The 21,631-nt window shown below is 44.5% G+C and overlaps 2 protein-coding genes and 1 non-coding gene across 6 annotated transcripts in view; 1 reads left to right on the top strand and 2 right to left on the bottom strand.

Annotated features, from left to right (window-relative positions):
• Window positions 1–21,631, bottom strand: part of SPDYC (speedy/RINGO cell cycle regulator family member C) — a 40,881-nt gene that overhangs the window by 10,069 nt on the left and 9,181 nt on the right. The gene's annotated exons all lie outside the window — the stretch shown is intronic.
• LOC129136302 (HIG1 domain family member 1A, mitochondrial-like) lies at window positions 5,144–19,829 on the top strand. The gene is made up of 2 exons (XM_054661275.1): window positions 5,144–5,217; window positions 19,453–19,829. Exons 1-2 carry the CDS (start codon window positions 5,144–5,146, stop codon window positions 19,757–19,759), a joined length of 381 nt encoding a protein of 126 aa, XP_054517250.1. The 3' UTR covers window positions 19,760–19,829.
• Window positions 17,665–17,859, bottom strand: LOC112204943 (U2 spliceosomal RNA). Its single transcript, XR_002938681.1, has one exon. It is a non-coding gene; the product is annotated as a U2 spliceosomal RNA (small nuclear RNA).

Below are 21,631 nucleotides of genomic sequence, written 5' to 3'. Positions count from 1 at the left end.
AGAGGTTGCAGTGAGCCAAGATCATGCCACAGCACTGTAGCCTGGCGACAGAGAGACTCTGTCTCAAAAAACAAACAAACAAACCAAAAAAGTACATTGTAATAAAAACATTAGGTTCATTTAAGTATATTTTTAAATGCACTCCCATATTTATTGCAGTACTATTCACAATAGCCAAAATATGAGATCAACCTAAGTGTCCATCAATTGATAAATGGGTAAAGAAAATGTGGTATATATACACAATGGAATATTGTTCACCCATAAAAGGAACAAAATTCTGTCATTCTCAACAACATGGATGAAACTGGATAAAAGTACATATTATTTGTTTATTTATTTATTTATTTATTTTTTGAGAGGGGTGTCTCATTCTGTTGCCCAGGCTAGAGTGCGGTGGCACGATCTCAGCTCACTGCAACCTCCGCCTCCCAGGTTCAAGTGATTCTCCTGCCTCAGCCTCCTGAGTAGCTTGGATTATGGGCATGTGCCACCACACCTGGCTAATTTTTTTGTATTTTTACTAGAAATGGGGTTTCACCATGTTGACCAGGCTGGTCTCGAACTCCTGACCTCAGGTGATCTGCCTGCCTCGGCCTCCCAAAGTGCTGGGATTACAGGCGTGTGCCACCGCGCTCGGCCTAAAAGTACATTTTTTCAACAAAAATTATGACATGCAAACAAAAAGGAAAGTCTGGTCCATCCACAGGAAAAGAGAATGCAGCCATAGACATCGCTTTTGAACGGGCCCAGATATTGGACTTAGCACATAGTGCCTTCACAGCAGCCATTACAAATATGTTCACAGAAAAGTGACAAGAGGAAATAAGTAAACAAATAAATACATTATTCTAAGAGTTTTATAGTTTTAGTTCTTACATTTTAGGTCTATGATCTATTGTGAGATTGGTTTGGTTGTGTTTTTTGCATAGCGTGAGCTAGGTGGCTAACTTCATTCTTTTGCCTGTGGATATCCAGTTGTCCTACTATTCTTTCCCCATTAAAAGGTCTTGGCACCCTTATAGAAAATCAGTTAACCAGAAATGTATAGGTTTATTTCTGGACTCTCAATTCTATTCTATTCATCTATTTGTCTATCATGCCAGTAGCACATAGTCTTAATTATTGTAGCTTTGTAGTAAGTTTAAAATTGGAGGCCAGGCGTGGTGGCTCACGCTTGTAATTCCAGCACTTTAGGAGGCTGAGGCAGGCACTTGAGGTCAGGCATTTGAGCCTGGACAACACGGTGAAACCCCATCTCTACAAAAATTACAAAAATCAGCTGGGTGTGTTGGCACACGCCTGTAATCCCCGCTTCTTGGGAGGCTGAGGCAGGAGAATCTCTTGAACCCAGGAGGCAGAGGCTGCAGTGAACAGAGATCATGCCACTGCACTCCAGCCTGGGTGACAGAGTGAGGCTCCATCTCAAATAAAGAAAAAATAAATAAATAAAATAGGGACACGTGAAGGCTGTCAGACTGAAGACCCTGCTGGTGTTACAGTTCAAGTTCAAAGGCCTCTGCTGGCAGAATTCTCTCTTGCTTGGAGGAGGTCTTTTTTTCTTTTCTTTTCTTTTCTTTTTTTTTTTTTTTTGAGACGGAGTCTCGCTCTCTCGCCAGGCTGGAGTGCAGTGGCGCAATCTCAGCTCACTGCAAGCTCCGACTCCCAGGTTCAAGCGGTTCTCCTGCCTCAGCCTCCGGAGTAGCTGGGATTACAGGTACGCGCCACCATGCCCCGCTAATTTTTGTATTTTTTTTTTTAGTAGAGACGGGGTTTCACTATGTTGGCCAGGGTGGTCTCAATCTCTTGACCTCATGATCTGCCCGCCTTGGCCTCCCAAAGTGCTGGGATTACAGGCGTGAGCCACCGCGCCCGGCTGAGGTCAGTCTTTTCTTCTATTCAGAACCTCAACTGATTGAACAGCATCCTCCAACATTATGGAAGGCAATCTGCTTTACTCAAAGTTGACCAATTTAAATGTCACTCTTATCCAAAACCGCCATCACCACAGCATCCAGAATAATGTTTGACCACAAATGTGGGCACTGTGGCCCAGCCAAATAAACACATAAAATTAATCATCAAAATAACTTATGATTTTCACCACTGAATAATATCCTATTGTACGGATATACCACAGTTTTATCATCCACTCTTCTATTGAAGGACATTTTGGTTGCTTCCTGTTTGGGGAGAGTATGAAAAAGCTATTATACATATTTGTGCAGGGGTTTGGAGGTAGACATAAGTTTTCAACTCAATTAGATAAATATCTACGAATTTTCAACTCAATTGGGTAAATATCTACGATCTAGCAATTGCTGGATCATATGGTGATAATCTATTTCACGTCGTATGAAGCTGCCAAATCGTCTTGCAAAGTGAGTGTAAAATTTTGCATTTTCACCAGCAATGAATGAAGGTTGCTGTTGCTCCACATCCTCATCAGCACTTGGTGTTGCCAGTATTTTGCATTTTAACTGTTTTGATAGATGTGCAGTGGCACCTCACTGTTGCTTTGATTTGCAATTCCCTAATGTCATATGACATTGAGCATCTTTTCGTATGCTTTCTCATTTTTATTTCATATTTCTCCAAATACTTCTCTGCCTTCCTCTCTCTCTTCATACCTTCTGTTACTCCAACAGCCAACAGCCATGTAAATGAGCCGCCTGGGAAGGGGATCCTCCAGCCCCACACAAGCCCTCAGAAGACAGTAGTCCTGGCCAGAGACAAAAAGCAAACACCCTGGAAGATTGATCCTGTGTCTCCTTGGATGATATGGGAACTGTTGATAACATCCAGCCCAGGAGTTTACCTGAGGGCTGAACCAGGTGACGTCAGGCAGATAAAACTCTTGTTTTGTAAACTCGAGAAACTTCTCATTCATATCCTTATTGTTGTGTGGAGTGAAAACATATGAAGATATGAATTTGGAAGAGCTGGAGGATCATGTAGACAAATTTGATGAGGAGGATGAACATGCCATTGAAATGTACAGACAGCAGAGACTGGCTGAGTGGAAAGCAACTAAACTGAATAATAAATTTGGAGAAGTTTTGATGATCTCAGGAAAGGATTATGTTCAAGAAGTTACCTACCGGCCGGGCACAGTGGCTCACACCTGTAATCCTAGCATTTTAGAAAGCTGAGGCAGGTGGATCACCTGAGGTCAGGAGTTCGAGACTAGCCTGGCCAACATGGCAAAACTCCATCTCTACTAAAAATACAAAGATTAGACGGGCATGGTGGCGCATGCCTGTAAGCCCAGCTACTCGGGAGGCTGAGGCAGGAGAATCACTTGAAACCGGGAGGCGGAGGTTGCGGTGAGCTGAGATCACGCCATCGCACTGCAGCCTGGGCAACAAGAGCGAAGAAACTCGGTCTCAAAACAAACAAACAAACAAAAAATTAGCCAGGCTTGGTGGTGCTTGCCTGTAATCCTAGCTACTGGGGAAGCTGAGGCATGAGAATTGCTTGAACCTGGGAGGCGGAGGTTGCAGTGAGCCGAGATTGCACCACTGCACTCCAGCCTGGGCAACAGAGAGAGATTCAGTCAAAAAAAAAAAAATTCCATTCTGTAATAAAAGGAATCTAGACTCTTTGGAGAAATAGTTCATTTCAGGGCTGGGGCAGAGATAATATGAGTCTGGAACATCATGTAGTGACAGAAAGTAAGGAAGTACTCTCACAAAGTCATGGAGATACTTCAAAAGGACACAGGAGTCAACTTGAAGGAGCTCCCAAGGGCCAAATCTGGGATAATTTGAGCAACAAAATAAGTAATGATAGCAATAAATTATTACCCACAGGATAAAATAACTATCCATGAGTTTATACTGATATATGTAAATAACTGAGAGAGAAGTGACAACTCCTCTGCACAGTAGAATTTAAATAAATGTAGGAGAAGTAATGGAAATAGAAAATCACCACTAGACAAACACCGCAGTAATAATTGTTGCAGGCCCCAATCATTCATTGGTGGATGCTAAAATTAGTGGGTGAAAGTATGATGCGAAAGAAGATATTTGCATACACTCAAGGTGCACCTCACAACGTTTACTAATCACAAAGGGTGCTATGGTTTGAATGTTTATGTTTCTGTCTCCTCCAAAATTCATTTTGAAACTAATTGCCCATGTGATAGTATCAAGATATGGGGCCTTTTTTTTTTTTTTTTTTTTTTTTGAGACAGGGTCTTGCTCTGTCTTCCAGGCTGGAGTGAAGTGGAGCAATCTCTGCTTACTGCAACCTCCCCATCCCGGGATCAAGAGATCCTCCTACCTCAGCCTCCCAAGTAGCTGGGACCACAGGCGTGTGCCACCATGCATGGCTAATGGGATAAACCTCTTATAAAAGAGGCTTCATGCATTGTTCTGCCCCTTTTTTTGCCCTTCTGTTCCTCTGCTTTGTGAGGACACAGAGTTTGTCCCCTTTGGAGGATGCAGCAACAAGGTGCCATCTTAGAAGCAGAGAGCAGCCCCCACCAGAAACCAAACATGCCAGCACCTTGATCGTGGACCTCAAGCCTCCAGAACTGTGACAAATAAGTTTCTATTGCTGCCAGGTGCAGTGGCTCATGCCTGTAATCCCAGCACTTTGGGAGGCTGAGGCAGGCGGATTATGAGGTCAGGAGTTCGAGAGCAGACTGGCCAACGTGGTGAAACCCTGTCTCTACTAAAAATACAAAAATTAGCCAGGCGTGGTGGCACACGCCTGTAATCCCAGCTACTTGGGAGGCTGAGGCAGGAGAATCGCTTGAACCCAGGAGGTGGAGATTGCAGTGAGCTGAGATTGTGCCATTGCACTCCAGCCTGGGCAACAAGAGCAAAACTCCATCTCAAAAAAAAAAAAAAAAAAGCTTCTATTGTTTATAAATGACCCAACCTTGGGTATTTTGTTATAGCAGCAGAAACAGACTAAAATAAAGGGGAAAAGAGTAAATTGACAGTGGAGAAGCCTGGGAGATACCACATGATCAAAGTTAGTATCACCAGTATTATAAGGCATGTCAACATCATGTGCCATGTACTATGAGGCTCTGAGAACGGCACAATTCACTGCTCTGGTATTCTTGTCGAAAATGAATAACTTCAGACTAAACATTACAAACATCACATAAACACAAAATAATTGAGGGATGTTCCACGAATTAATTGGCCGGTACTCTTCAAAAGTGACAAATTCGTGGAAGAAGAAGAAACCAGAGGCCAGGTGCAGGGGCTCACGCCTCCAAACCCAGGATTTTGGGAGGGCGAGGCAGGCGGATCGCTTGAACCCAGGAGTTTGAGACCAGCCTGGACTCCTGGACAACATAGTGAAACCCCATCTCTATAAAAAATTAAAAAATTAGCCAAGTGTTGTGGCACGTGCCTGTAGTCCTAGTTACTTGGGAGGCTGAGGTAGGAGGATCGCCTGAGCCCAGGGAGGTTGAGGCTGCAGTGAGCTGTGATCAGGCCACTGCACTCCAGGATGGGCAACAGAGTGAGACCCTGTCTCAGAAAAAAGAAAGAAAGAAACCTGAGAAGTTGTCCCAGAGTGGAAGAGACTAAGGAGACATGATGCCTGTGGCAGACAGCCTCCAAGGTGGCCCCTGAATCAGCCTGGGATTCATGTAATTGGGTTGACCTGTACACCAATAGGATATGGTGGAAACGCTGCAGTGTGGTTCCTGAGGCTAGGCCATCAAAAACTTTGCAGCTTCCTTACTTTCTCTGAGAAATCTGCTACGTTCTCTGGGAAAAGCCAGCTTCCTGTCATAAGGCCATTTAGGCAACACTGTGGAGAAGCCCGCCTGGCAAGACACTGAAGCTCCTGCTGCTGTGTGGGGCACCATTTTGCTTTTTTTTTTTTTTGAGACAGAGTCTCTGTTGCCCTGGCTGGAGTGCAATGGCACAATCTCAGCCCACAGTAACCTCCACCTCCCAGGTGCAAGCAATTGTCCTGCCTCAGCCTCCCCAGTAGCTGGGATTACAGGTGTGCACCACCATGCCTGGATAACTTTTGTATTTTTAGCAGAGACAGGGTTTCACAATGTTGGCCAGGCTGATCTCGAACTCCTGGCCTCAAGTGATCTGCCCACTTAGGCCTCCAGTAGTTCTGGAATTTCAGGCGTGAACCACTGCGCCCAGCCTTGGGGCACCATCTTGAAAGCAGATCTAGTCCTAGTGAAGCCTTCAGATGACCCCAGCCTGGCTGGCCTCATGACTGCTACCTAGTCAGAGACCCTGACAGACCCAGCTAAGCAGCTCCCAAATTCCTAATCCACAGAAACCAGGAGATAAGAAATGTTTGTTGTTTGAAGCTGCTACATTTTAGGGTAATTGTTACAGAAGAATGAATGACCAATAGAGCAATTACACAAAATCCAGAATCCTGGATTGGAATCTAGACCAGGAAAAGGACATTAGTGGGACCACTGACACAATTAAAATAAGGTCTGGGCCAGGCACGGTGGCTCACGCCTGTAATCCTAGCACTTTGGGAGGCTGAGGCGGGTGGATTACCTGAGGTCAGGAGTTCAAGACCAGCCTGACCAATATGGTGAAACCCCATCTCTACTAAACATACAAAAAAAATTAGCTGGGTGTGGTGGCATGTGCCTGTAGTCCCAGCAACTTGGGAGGCTGAGACAGGAGAATTCCTTGAACCCAGGAGGCGGAGGTTGCAGTGAGCCGAGATCACGCACTGCACTGGGCAACAGAGAAGGACTCTGCCTCAAAATAATAAATAAATAAATAAATAAGGTCTGTAAAGTTAGCTAATAATATTATATCAATTCTCAATTTCCTGGTTTCAATAACTGTCATATGGTTGTGTAAGATGTTAGCATTAAGAGAAGTGTGGTGGGAACTATACAGGAACTCTCTGCACTGTTTTTGCAACTTTTTATTAAGCCTAAACTTATTTCAAAATAAATATCTTTTAAAAAAAGAATGGCAAAATATACCTAATGAAAGTAGAAGGAATTAAATAATAAAGATGAGAACAGAAATTAACAAAATTGAAAACACAATGGAATTAGAAAAGTCAAAATTTGGTTCTTTGATAAACCAATAAAACTGACAAACCTCTGGCAAGATTGATTCAGAATAATTTTTAAAAGAGAAAGCACAAATTAATAGTAACAAGAATGAAAAAGGATATATAACTCCTTTTTAGATGTTAGATAATAAAAATATGAGTATATCATGAACAACTTTATGCCAACTTTAATTTTTTTTAATTTTTTATCTTTTGAGACGGAGTCTCGCTCTGTTGCCCAGGCTGGAGTGCAGTGGTGCAATCTCGGCTCACTGCAAGCTCCGCCTCCTGGGTTCACGCCATTCTCCTGCCTCAGCCTCCCAAGTAGCTGGGACTACAGGCACACACCACGACACCCGGCAAATTTTTTGTATTTTATTTTTAGTAGAGATGGGGTTTCACTGTGTTAGCCAGGATGGTCTGGATCTCCTGACCTCATGATCCGCCCACCTCAGCCTCCCAAAGTGCTGGGATTACAAGGGTGAGCCACCACGCCCAGCCTGCCAAGTTTTATATTTATATTTTATGTAAGGAATACATATTAATTTAATACAAGTCAAACACCCCTAATCTGAAAATCTAAAATCTAAACTGCTCCAAAATCCAAACTTTTTAAGCACTGACATGACATATATAAAATTACCTTCAGGCTATGTGTATAAGGTGTATATGAAACATAAATGAATTTTGTGTTTAGACTTGGGTTCATTCCCAAGAAATCTCATTATATATGCAAGCATTCAAAAAAAAAATCTGAAACATATCTGGTCCCAAGCATTTCAGATGAGGGATACTCAACCTGTGTATTCAAAAAGTTTGTAGAAAAATTGAATTAAAAGATAAAAATAAAAAAATATAGGCCGGGCGCAGTGGCTCACGCCTGTAATCCTAGCACTTTGGGAAGCCGAGGCGGGTGGATCACAAGGTCAGGAGCTCAAGACCAGCCTGGCCAAAACTATATATATAGTTTTATATACTAAAAATATAAAAATTAGCTGGGCACAGTGGCAGGCGCCTGTAATCCCAGCTACTCAGGAGGCTGAGGCAGGAGAATTGCTTGAACTCAGAGGACAGAGGTTCCAGTGAGCTGAGATGGTGCCACTGCACTCCAGCCTGGGTGACAGAGTGAGACTCCGTCTCAAAAAAATAAATAAATAAATAAAAATAAAATAAAAATTAAAAAAAAATAAACTTTGATTCTCAACATAACCTCCAACAAGATTAAGACACTTTTGTGAGCAATGGTATCATTGGGTCCATCTCTTTAGAAATGAGGATCCTGGGAATTTAACCATGTCAACACAGTTTTTTTATATTAACTAAAGAAAAATGGGTGCCCTCGGCTGGGCATGGTGGGTCACACCTGTAATCCCGGCACTTTGGAAGGCCAAGGGGGGGAGGATCACTTGAGGTCAGGAGTTCAAGACCAGCCTGGCCAACATGGTGAAACCCCATCTCTACTAAAAATGCAAAATATTAGCTGGGTGTGGTGGCGTGTGCCTGTAGTCCCAGCTATTCAGGAGGCTAAGGAAGGAGAATCACCTGAACTGGGGAGGCAGAGGTTGCAGTGAGCCAAGATCGTGCCACGGCATTCCAGCATGCGGGATGGAGCGAGACTCCATCTCAGAAAAAAAAAAAAAAAAAGAAAAGAAAAATAGGTGCCCTTTAAAGATTTTTTTTTTCCAGGCCAGGAGCGGTGGCTCACGCCTGTAATCCCAGCACTTTAGGAGGCCAAGGCGGGCGGATCACGAGGTCAGGAGACCGAGACCATCATGGCTAACATGGTGAAACCCTGTCTCTACTAAAAAATACAAAAAATTAGCCAAGCGTGGTGGCAGACGACTGTAATCCCAGCTACTCGGGAGGCTGAGGCAGGAGAATGGCGTGAACCCAGGAGGTGGAGGTTGCAGTGAGCCGAGATCACGCCACTGCACTCCAGCCTGGGCGACAGAGCAAGGCTCTGTTTCCAAAAAAAAAGAAAAAAGAAAAAGAAAAAAAAATAAGTCATAAGGAGCCAAATCTGGACTATAAGGCAGATGCTTAATGACTTCCTATTGAAAGTCTCACAAAATTTACCTTATTTGGTGAGAGGAATGATCAGGAGCATTGTCACGGTGGACTCTCTGGTGAAGTTTTCCTGGGTGTTTCTCTGAGAAAGCTTTGGCTACTCCAAATACTCTCATAATAAGGAGATGTTGTCATTCTTTGGCCACCCAGAAAGTCAACAAGCAGAATGTTTTGAGCATCCCCATAAACTGATGCCATCACCTTTGCACTTGACTGGTCTGCCTTTGAGTTGACTGGATCACTTCCACCTCTTGGTAGCCATTGCTTTAATTGTGCCTTGTCTTCAGGATCCTACTGCGAAAGCCATGTTTCATCTGTTACAATTCTTCAAAGAAATGTTTCAGGATCTTGATCCCGCTTGTTTACAATTTCCATTCAAAGCTCTGCTCTTGCCGGCAACTGATTTGAATGCAATGGTTTTGGCATCCATTGAGTGGAAAGTTTGCTTCACTTAAATTTGTCAGTCAGAATTGTATAAGCTGAACTAATTAAGGTGGCTTAGTGTTGGCTATCATTTCTGCTAATCATTGGTCCTCTTCAATTAGAGCACCAGTAAGATTTTTTCCTCACAAATTGTTGTGAATGATCTGTTGCCGCACACTTCATCTTCAACATCATCTTATCCCTTCTTAAAACAAGTTGCCTACTTGTAAACTGTTGATTTCTTTGTAGCATTGTCTCCATAAACTTTTCATAAAGCATCAGTGATCTCTTCATCCTTCCACCCATGCTTCACCATAAATTTCATCTTTGTTCTTGCTTCAATTTTAGTATAATTCATGTTCCTTTCATAGGGACTATTTTAAAACTGATGTCTTTAGTTTTAAACTAGATCCTGTTCAGACATTTAAAATTTTTTTTTATTTTTTATATTTCTCTCTTTTTTTTTTTTTTTTGAGACTGAGTCTTGCTCTGTCACCAGGCTGGAGTGCAATGGCGTGATCTCGGCTCACTGCAACCTCCGCCTCACAAGTTCAAGCGATTCTCCTGCCTCAGCCTCCTGAGTAGCTGAGACTACAGATGCGCGCCACCATGCCCAGCTAATTTTTGTATTTTTAGTAGAGACGGGGTTTCACCATGTTGGCCAGGATGGTCTTGATCTCTTGATATCATGATCTGCCCGCCTCGGCCTACCAAAGTGCTGGGATTACAGGCACGAGCCACCACGCCTAGCCCTTTTTTTTTTTTGAGATGGAGTCTCACTCTGTTGCCCAGGCTGGAGTGCAGTAGTGCAATCTCGACTCACTGTAGCCTGGGTCGACAAGAGTGAGACTCCAACTCAAAAAACAAAAACCAAATAACAAAGTGCATGATGAGCATTTGGCAGGGTTAGTGGGCAGGCTAGAAGCGGATCATACAGAAATCCAAATGTCCCCTTAGAAAGGCCTTTGTCAGATTAGCAAGCCCACGCTGGGCACTGAGCATCTGTCCCAGCCTCCTCCCAGCTGGCTGCCTGGACGACAGAGGCTGGAATGGTTAAAAAAAAGAAGCATGAGTTCCAGATATTCCTTCCACAGTTTCTTTCTTTCTTTTTTTTTAAGACGGAGTTTCACCCTTGTTGCCCAGGCTAGAATGCAATGGCACAATCTCAGCTCACAACTTCTGCCTCCCATGTTCAAGTGATTCTTCTGCCTCAGCCTCCTGAGTAGCTGGGATTACAGTCGTGAGCCACCATATCCGGTTAATTTTTGTATTTTTAGTAGAGATAGGGTTTCACCATGTTGGCCAGGCTGGTCTCAAACTCCAGACCTCAGGTGATCCACCCACCTTGGCCCCCCAAACTGCTGGGATTACAGGCATGAACCACTGCACCTAACCCAGACATTAAAAAAAAATTTTTTTGGCCAGGCGTGGTGGCTCACGCCTATAATCCCAGCACTTTGGGAGGCTGAGGCAGGCAGATCACGAGGTCAGGAGATCGAGACCATCCTGGCTAACACAGTGAAACCCTGTCTCTACTAAAAATATAAAAAATTAGCCAGACGTGGTGGTGGGCGCCTGTAGTCCCAGCTACTTGGGAGGCTGAGGCAGGAGAATGGTGTGAACCCAGGAGGTGGAGCTTGCAGTGAGCCGAGATCGCACCACTGCACTCCAGCCTGGGCAACAGAGCAAGACTCCATCTCAAAAAGAAAAAAGAAAAAATTTAAATTTGTAATAGAGACAGGGTCTCACTTTGTCCACCAGGCTGGTCTTGAACTCCTGGGCTTAAGTGATCCTTCCACCTTGGCCTCTCAAACTGTTGGGATTACAGGCATGAGCCACCACACCCGGCCCCAGACATGTTATAACAAGTTAGTATGAGTTTATTTTGGCACCAAAAATTTTTGAAATTCTTGCATTGTTTTTTCATAAGATGCATTTTCCATGAGCTTTTTGAAGAGCCCTTTTATATTTAGATGTATATAAAAATGAACAAGACCTTACAGAAAAATATAGTGTACCAAAACTAAAACAAATAGAAATAGAAACCCTGATTAGTCCTATAACATTAAACAAATTGAATAAGTAGACAAAGTCTTACCACAAAGAAAACTCCAGGCCTATATGGCTCCACCAGTAAGATTAACCAAACATTGAAAAAACAAATAATTCTATCTTGTATAAATTCTTCCAGAGTATTGAAAAAAAGAAGGACCTCCCCTCCACATGTCATAAGGGTAGTGTTCTTGACATGAAAACCTAATGGAGACTGCATGAGAAAGAAATACTGCAGGCTCATAAACACAGATGGAAAAATCCTAAGCAAATTATTAGCAAAATGAATTTGGTAATATATAGGAAGAGAACGCAGTGTGCCAAAGCTGGATTTATTCTAAAAATGCAAGGTTAGAGACGAGAAAACTGATGAATCTGATTTGCCCCCTTAACAGATTACAGGAGAAAATTGAACAATCTCAAGGATTGCAGAGAGTGCATCTTGCCATGTGCAGTGAACTAGACCCCACAAGTGCATATCACACCACGTAGTAGGGGACTTGAGGCAAGGAGCAGCAGGAGAGGCAGTGGCTGCGCAGAAAGTCCTTTGGGCCAGTTGTTGAGACAGCATCTCGAGTTTGGGAGCCTTATCTGGAATGTGTCAGCTTTGCCCTAAATAAATAAAAATTACCCCACACTTTGTGGTTTAAATGAAAAAAAAATTTATTATCTCACAGTTTCTGTAGATCAGGAATGTGGGAGCATTAACTTGGAGGTTCTGCCTCACAGTCTCTCGTGAGGTTTGCAGTCAAGATACTGGCCAGGGCTACCGTCTTCTGAGGGTTTGTGTGGGGCTGGAGGATCGCCTTCCCAGGTGGTTCACTTACATGGCTATTGGCCGGGGGGCCTCAGTTCCTCACCATGTGAACCTGTCCACAGGGCTGCTGAGTGTCTCATGACATGGCAGCTGGCTTCCCCAGAGCAAGAGATCCAAGAGACAGTGCAGACAGGAAGCCAAAGTGTGTTTGTGCCAGCTCTCCTAGGTCTCTCACCATCACTTTCATTGATTCTATTCTTTAGAAGTGAGTCACTAAGTCCAGTTTACATTCGCGGGAGGGGAGCGAGGTTCCATGTCTTGAAAGGAGGAGTATCAGGCCAGGCGCGGTGGCTCACACCTGTAATCCCAACACTTTGGGAGGCCAAGGCGGGCAGATCATGAGGTCAGGAGTTCAAGACCAGCCTGACCAACAAGGTGAAACCCCATCTCTACTAAAAATACAAAAATCAGCCAGGCGTGGTGGCATGCACCTGTAATCCTAGCTACTCAGGAGGCTGAGGCAGGAGAATCACTTGAATCCGGGAGGCAGAGGTTGCAGTGAGCCGAGATCGTGCCACTGTACTCCAGCCTGGGTGACAGAGCGAGACTCTGTCTAAAAAAGAAAGAAAGAAAGAAAGAAAGAGAGAGAGAGAAAGAGAGAGAGAAAGAAAGGAGGAGCATCTAGAATGCATGGACATTCCTAAAACCACCTCACCTGGGAGACTCAAGCCCTGGTTGAACCATCCTACTTGGTGCCTGTACTGGAATAAGAGGAAATCAGACAGCCAGAGGATTGTTTCACTTTCAACTCAGCTACAAAACTCCTTGGCCATTCATGTTCCCTGGCAATCACACTGCAGATGTCTAGAAACTTCGCATTTCCACTTTTTTTCTTACAAAAATGTCATTCAGAATCACATTTCCACTTTCTGAGGTAACTAATCACACCCTCTCCTCTCTCTGCAAAGCTCCAACATGACTTCTTTCCCTTTTTCTTTTTCTTTCTTTGCTTTGAGACAGGGTTTCACTGTCACCGAGGCTGTTTAGTGCAGTGGCTCGATCTCTGCTCACTGCAACCTCTGCCTCCTGGGCTCAAGCCATCCTCCCACCTCAGCCTCCTGAATAACTTGGACCACAGGTGCGTGCCACCAAGCCCAGCTAATTTTTTGTAGAGACAGGGTTTCGCCATGTTGCCCAGGCTGGTCTTGAACTCCTGGGCTCAAGCAATCTACCCCCCTTGGACTCCCAAAATGCTGGGATTACAGGTGTGAGCCACTGCGCCCAGCCTCTTTCCCTTTTTCTTCTCCTCTATTTTACCTGAATCTGCACCTGTACACACTTTCTCTGCCTCCTCTCCTACTAGAATGGAACAGCCATCTTTCTCCTCCTTTCTTTTTTATTTTTTATTTTTATACAGACAGGGTCTCACTATGTTGCCCAGGCTGGTCTCAAACTCCTGGGATCAAGTGATCCTCCCGCCTCAGCCTCCCAAAGTGCTAGAATCATAGGCATGAGCCACCATGCCCAACCTCTCTCTTCCTTTCAAAGCTTCTGGGTCCTCCTCTTCTGCTCGACTCCTCTTCCTTCTTGATTTCTCAAAGTCATCACTTCTCTACACTTCTCTACGTGCTTCCTGGTTTATTTTTTGTCTTTAGTATTCTGTAAGCTTCATAAGGGAAGGGACTTTTTTCTATTTCATTTGCTAATACATTCATGACACTTAGAACAAGACCTGGTTCAAGGTGGGCACTGGATAAATACTTGGGTGAATAATAGAGTGAATGAATGGGAAGAGGGAAACTCCACCCATTCTAGCTGGAAGGAAAAATGAGGAGGCAGGAGGAGCAGGTGTGAGCGGTAGGAGAAAAGGTATGTGCCCTGAATTTCCTGCACTGGGCAGGAGTCTCATGAGGGTAGGTGTCTTTTTGCTCACCCTGGAATCCCGGCACCCAGCCCTGCACCTGGCACATACTGTGTGCTGATTGCCCAATCTGTACCTTAGTGCCCCAGCCCCTTTCTTTGTACTAGTCTTGGGTGATCCATGTTGCCCATGGATCTGTCCCCAGCCTGCCCCTCTATCCTACTTCCCTTTCTCAGATGCTCAGGCCAGCCTGAATTGAGTCCTAATGTGGCCTCACTGCCCGGCTGCCCGTGCCCTGGCAGAGGGAAGGGACATCAGCCTCCTGCCCCTGCTCTGCCCTCCGAGGACACCCAGACTCGAGACAACTGCCTAGGGTGGCAGCCTGCCAAGGGGCCCGAGGTGGCTGTTCCCTGGCTTTGCACAGAAACTGTTGGGAATGACTCAGCCCCGAGACACTGCTTCGATAGGAGGAAGAAGTCACCACAGGCCCTCACTGGAGGTGCAGCGCAGTGTCAGAGAAGTAGATAGAGTGCCTCCCGGCCACACGCCAGCAGGGTGACTCTGGCTGACTTTCTTAGCCTCTTCGAACATCTGTTTTCTTTTCTTATTTTTCTTCCTTTCTGTAACCTCAAGAATATCTGTTTTCTCAGTAATAAAATGACAGTTGCCATGGGGATGAGAAAATGGACCTGTTACAAAGCGCGGGGGTTGAGAGAAGGGCCATGGGGCCACCCTGTCTGGGCTTAAGTCTTTTTTTTTTTTTTTTTTTTTGAGAAGGAATCTCGCTCCGTCACCCAGGCTGGAGTGCAGTAGCACAGTCTTGGCTCACTGCAACCTCCGTCTCCTGGATTCAAGCAATTCTCATGCCTCAGTCTTCCGAGTAGCTGGGACTACAGGCACCCACCCCCAATGCCTGGCTAATTTTTGTATTTTTAGTAGAGATGGGATTTCACCATGTTGCCCAGGCTGGTCTTGAACTCCCGACCTCAGGTGATCCCCCCACCCTTGCCCTCTTAAAGTGCTGGGATTACAGGCGTGAGGCACCGCACCCGACCTGGGCTTAAATCTTGACTTTGTCTTTCCCTATTAGTTGGGCAAACCTCAGGCAAGTTACTTAATCTCTCTGAGCCTCAGTTTCTTCATCTATGAAACCGATATGATAATAGTACCTGACTCAGGATTGACATAAAGGTTAAAACTGTAACTGCCCAACATTTATTATTCTCAGCCCTGCCCTGAAGGATGTCAGACACAGAAGTGATTATAATGCAGGGTCATAGGGGCTGTGTTCACACAGGGACAAATGCTGTAGGCACCATGTGGTGGGGAGACACTCACTCAGGTTCATGGCTGATGCTGGAAATGTGTAAGGGTGTGCACTAAGAATTTTCCAGACAAAGAAGAAAGGGAAAAGCATGCTACTTTATATAGGTTTGAGCAAAAGTGAAGATAGCTAGGCTGAAGAGGCAAGCAGAGTTTGGGGAATGAGACAAGTTAAGTTTGACCACAATACAAAGTGCATGATGAGGGCCGGGCAAGGTGGCTCATGCCTGTAGTCCCAGACTTTGGGAGGCTGAGGTGGATGGATCACCTGAGGTCAGGAGTTCGAGACCAGCCTGGCCAATATATGAAATCCCATCTCTACTAAAAATACAAAAATTAACTGGGCATGGTGGCAGGTGCCTGTAATCCCAGCTACTCAGGAGGCTGAGGCAGGAGAATTGCTTAAACCCAGGAGGCGGAAGTTGTAGTAAGTCGAGATCACACCACTGCACTCTAGCGTGGTCGACAAGAGTGAGACTCCGTCTCAAAAATAAATAAATAACAAAGTGCATGATGAGGATTTGGTGGGGTTAGGAGGCAGGCTGGAAGCAGATCATGCGGAAATCCAAATGCCCCCTTAGAAAGGCCTTTGTCAGATTAGCAAGCTCACACTTGTCACTGAGCATCTGTCTCAGCCTTCTCCCAGCTGGCTGCCTGGACCACAGAGGCTGGAACGGTAAAAAAAAACAAAAAAAAACAAAAAAAAACAAAAAAAACTTGAGTTACATATATTCCTTCTGGGTTTTTTTTTTTTTTTTTTTAAAGACTGAGTTTCACTCTTGCTCCCCAGGCTGAGGTGCAGTGGTGTGATCTCGGCTCACTGCAATATCTGTCTCCTGGGTTCAAGTGATCCTCCTGCCTCAGCCCCCCAAGTAGCTGGGATTACAGGCATGTGCCACCATGCCTGGCTAATTTTTTATTTTTAGTAAAGATGGGGTTTCTTCATGTTGGTCAGGCTGGTCTTGAACTCCCGACTTCAGGTGATCCGCCCCCTTGGCCTCCCAAAGTGCAGGGATTATAGGTGAGAGCAACCGCACCCAGCCTCCTTCCACAGTTTCAATCATGTGAGACTTACATTTGGAACTAAGTGGAGTCGAGGGAGACAGGTAGCAGCCCTCAGGCACTCCTTCTGCTGGTGTGGTTCCAGCAGGGATAGTAAGGCTGGGCCCACTGCACTGTGGAGCTTTCCAGATTCTGGGCTTGCAGTTAGTGTCTCACCTGAGCAGCTGAGTATGCACTGCCTGTGACAATGCCACTCCAAGTAGATCTGCCAGGGACCCTTCCCAGGAAATTATTTATAACAATTCCAGCAGAGATGGCTTCTCATCCTCCTTGAAGCTACTGGACTCTGAGCCCCTGATTCTGCCACAGCTCATCACTCTAGACCTGTCAGGCTTAACACAATTCACTTATCCAACCATTCAATCATCCATCATCCACTTAGCCAATCCAATCTTTTTTTTTTTTTTTTTTTTGAGACAGAGTCTAACTCTGTCAGCCAGGCTGGAGTGCAGTGGTGCTATCTTGGCTCACTGCAACCTCGACTTCCTGAGTTCAAGTGATTCTTCTGCCTCAGCCTCCTGAGTAGCTGGGATTACAGGCGCGCATCACCATACCTGGCTAATTTTTATATTTCTAGTAGAGATGGGGTTTCATCCTGTGGGCCAGGCTGGTCTTGAACTCCTGACCTCACTCAGATGATCCACCTGCCTCGGCCTCCCAAAGTGCTGGGATTACAGGCGTGAGCCACCACGCTCAGCCCAATCATTTGTTGACTCACTTCTTCAACACTCCCTGAGTTCTTATTCTGTGGCAGGCCCTGGGTCTGGGGCCGAGAACAGGGAGTCAAATTAGATTAGGGCTGTGAAACAAGCCACTCTCAAACCTAGAGGCTTATGACAATACCAATCATTTATTTTCTTACCATTATGCAATTTGGGCAAGGCCTGGTTGAGGCAGCTCTTCTTGTGCCTCCAGCTCCATCCTTGGAACTGGAGGACCCTTCAAAGATGGTGCACTCCAATGGCTGGCAAATTGATGCTGGCTAGAGCTATTTATTTATTTATTTATTTATTTAAATTCCCCCAGCCAATTGGATGGTAGGGCTAGAGCTTTTTATTCCCTATTTTTTTCATTTTTAAACTTTATCTCCCTTTAGGGGTACACTGTTCCTGGAGGTACTGCAATGCTAGGTAAATGTGTGGAGTGGGTGGGGCAAGCTCCTATTCCATCTCTTAGTTCCAAAAATCTATTTAATATAGATTGTGTCCTCGAATAGAGGACATATCAGATATTAAACTGATAAGAACAGATACTACACTTGATCTTACCCAAAAGGCTAAGAATGGAGCTTTGATTCTCCTCTACATGGGCCTCCCCACAGGACTGCTTGGGCTTCCTCACAGCATGGTGGCTGAATTCCAAGAGAAGAAAACAGAAGCTGCCAGTTCTGTCTTAAAGGGTAAGCCCAGAATTGGGCACAGCTTCATTTCCACCATATTCTACTGGTTCAAAGCAAGTCATAGGCCAAGTCCAGAATTAAGGGGGTGGAGAAGTAAACCCCACCTTTCCATGAGGGACGGGATAAGGAATTTATGAGCATTTAGAATCCACAAACCTAACTAGGAGTGCAGTTTCATGCTGCTTGGATTGAGGAATTGACTGGTTGGATAACTGACCGGGTTTGATTAACACAAACTAAGGATTATTTCTCATTATATCTGTTTCCACATGGTGGACCTTTTCTGGAGTAACTAACACTGCAGAAAAGTGGCCTTGTTCCACTTTCTCTCACTCACCCCTCCCAAGAAGTAGAAAAGAGACTTTTCTTGGTGAAGTTGTTAGAAGCAACTATGTATGGGACCCAAAGTGAGGTAGGAGGCAGGTCTCAATTCTGGAGGTGGGGCTGGGACACCAGACCAAATTGAGGACTTGCTAAAACAGGGATGGGGTGGAGGCAGCTTTCCATAAGACACACCCACCAGTGTGCCATGTCAGTTTACCATTGCCATGGTAACACCTGGAAGTTACTGCCTCTTTCTGTGTTAATGACCAAACGACTCAGAAGTTACCACCTTATTTTTAGAAATTTCTGCATAATCTGCTCCTTAATTTGCATATAATTAAAAGTGGGTATAAATATGACTGCAGAACTGCCTCTGAGCTGCTACTCGGGGTAGCCCTGGTGTGCAAGGAACAGTACATCTGCTGCTGCTGTGCACTGCCACTTCACTAAAAGTGTCTGTCTAACAGCACTGGCTCACCCTGGAATTATTTCCTGGACAAAGCCAAGAACCCTCCCGGGCTAAGCCCCAATTTGGGGGCTTGCCTACCCTACATCAAAAGAAGGAGAAACCTTTGGGAGCAGAGTGGGTAAGTCTGTGCAGCTCTGGGACGGGTACAGGGACTTCAAATGGCATTTTCTCAACAACTCTATTGGTTACAGAAGTAACATTTTTATCTCTATCCTATGTGTCTGTTTTTCAGATGGTACTAAACTTGGGCAGGGAAAGACAGGGTGTTACATTGTATGCCCTGTAAAAACCCTTGCTCTAAATCTGTCACATACTTGGCGCTCAAGAAAAACATGTTAAATGTTAACTAAAAGAATGTTGACATCAGGTGTGAGAGGTTTTCTTCTTCTTCTTTTTTTTTTTTTTTTTTTTGAGATGGAGTCTCGCTCTGTCGCCCAGGCTGGAGTGCAATGGTGCAATCTCGGCTCACTGCAACCTCCACCTCCTGGGTTCAAGCTATTCTCCTGCTTCAGCCTGCCAAGTAGCTGGGACTACAGGCTGGCACCACCATGCCCAGCTAATTTTTGTATTTTTAGTGGAGACAGGGTTTCACCATGTTGGCCAGGGTGGTCTCGATCTCCTGACCTCGTGATCTGCCCGCTTCAGCCTCCCAAAGTGCTGGGATTACAGGAATGAGCCACTGCACCCAGCCGGGAGATTCTTCAAGCAGTCATTATATCAACAGACACAGATGTTTCCCTTTCTTCATATGATGAAGCTCAGGGATCCAAACTTATTCGTAAAGCTAAAGAGACACGATTGGTACCCGTTGGAATAGCAGGTTTTGCAGCACTTGTTACATATGGATTATACAAATTGAAGAGCAGGGGAAATACGCAAATATCCCTTCATCTGATCCACATGCGTGTGGCAGCCCAAGGCTTTGTTGTAGGAGCAATGACTGTTGGTATGGGCTATTCCATGTATCGAGAATTCTGGGCAAAACCTAAGCCTTAGAAGAAGAGATGCTGTCTTGGTCTTGTTGGAGGAGCTTGCTTTAGTTAGACATCTCATTATTGAAGTTATGTGTTATTGTGGAAAATAAACTATTTGAGTGGGTTTAGATGGTAACACAGCATTTTGAATATCGGCTCCCTTTCTTGCAGGCTTGATTTGCCTGGTGACTTAATTACTAGTGACTAGTTTACTAACTAGGTCATTCAAGGAAATCAAGTTAGCATAAAAGAAACATGTCACCTAAATGCACTAGATGGTGTTGAAATGTCCACCTTCTTCAATTGTGAAGATGAACTTAAGTTCTAAAGGAGATAACAAGCCAACCCTGAAGTACTCCCAGTTTGCTGCAGGATCTCACATGTTTCAGATGTTATATAAGAGTCCTATTTGCCCTAGTTAATTTAACTTTTTTTCTGCCTGTCTTGTGGACTGGCTGGCTCTTTCAGAACTCTGTCTAAAAAGTGCATGGAATAAAACTTGTAAAGCTTCCCACAACTGACAGTATCTATGTGTGTGTGTTTAAACCAAATCTAGAAAGCTTACATTATAGCTGCATAGTAGTGGTATTTATTAAAGAATCACAGTTGTGAACACGAGAATAACTTATGGATTCTAGTTTAGTTATTTTGTAATTGCAGAATTATATTTTTGCTGCTGTTATATCTGAATAATTTTTAAATGTCATCTTGAGATAGAAATATGTATTTAAGCACTCATGCAAAGGTAAATGAGCACCTTTTATTTTATTTGTTTTGAGACGGAGTCACGCTCTGTCACCAGGCTGGAGTGCAGTGGTGTGATCTCAGCTCACTGCAACCTCCATCTCCCGGGTTCAAGCACTTCTCCTGTCTCAGCCTCCTGAGTAGCTGGGACTACAGGTGCACACCACCATGCTTGGCTAATTTTTATATTTTTAATAAAGACGGGGTTTCGCCATGTTGGCCAGGATGGTCTCGATCTTGACCTCGTGATCCGCTGGCCTCAGCCACTCAAAGTGCTGGGATTACGGGCATGAGCTACCGTGCCCAGCCCAATGAACACTTTTTAAATGTGTGCATTGCTTATTTTTTCCATAAGAATTACAAACATTAAACTAATCAAATTACCTATAATGGAATTGATTAATGACTTATGAGCAAGCTGGTTTGGCCAGACAGTATACCCAAACTTTTATAAACTATAGAATGTTATTACATTTGTGAAATTTTCTTGTCTAACTTGAATTTACATTTCATGGCGATAACATGGTATATGTACTGTTGTTAAAGTAAGTGATCATCTCAAAAAAAAAAAAAAAGAATGTCAACATCAATTCTGACAGGACAGGAATTTGGACAATGTAGCTTTTACTCATTCATTCTTCCACTAATGCATTCATTCAGCAGATAGTCAAATAACCTGCAATTAGCTTGTGGATCTCTCTACCATGAGACTGAAAGTTCCATGAGGTCAGGGAATGTATTTTGTTCTCCACAATGTCCTCAGAACCTGGCCTGGGGCCTGAACACAGTAGGCCCTCAGTAAATGTTTGTTAATTAAAGGAATGAGATCAGAGGCAAGGGAAGTCCAAAGGCAGTCTAGATAGACCAACAAACTGACCTCATGTGTGGTCAGTCCCACATTCAATGCACACTTCTTGGTGGGGGGGTCATTCAGGGAAAGTTGGAGGGTCTGGCCTTCCAGGCTGGGAGTACCTGGAGTGTTCCACCATGGAAGAGAGAGAATAGTTCCTCATTATCTCTTTCATGGAGGGAGAATGTGAGAATCCAGATGTTGTTGTCAAAAATGTTGAAAAACTTTTAAGCCGAACGCAGCAGCTCATGACTGTAATCTCAACACTTTGCAAGGCCAAGGCAGGTGGATCGCGTGAGC

This window comes from Pan troglodytes, chromosome 9 (genome assembly GCF_028858775.2).
Source record: "Pan troglodytes isolate AG18354 chromosome 9, NHGRI_mPanTro3-v2.0_pri, whole genome shotgun sequence".
Lineage (NCBI taxonomy): Eukaryota > Metazoa > Chordata > Mammalia > Primates > Hominidae > Pan > Pan troglodytes.
This window is presented reverse-complemented; position numbering and strand designations above follow the sequence as displayed.

Coding starts and splice junctions, on each gene's coding strand:
- LOC129136302 (XM_054661275.1), top strand. CDS start 5,144: ATGTTCCACGAATTAATTGGCCGGTACTCTTCAAAAGTGACAAATTCG. Junction 5,218..19,452: donor AAGAAGAAACCAGAGGCCAG/GTGCAGGGGCTC, acceptor CACTGCACCCAG/CCGGGAGATTCTTCAAGCAG.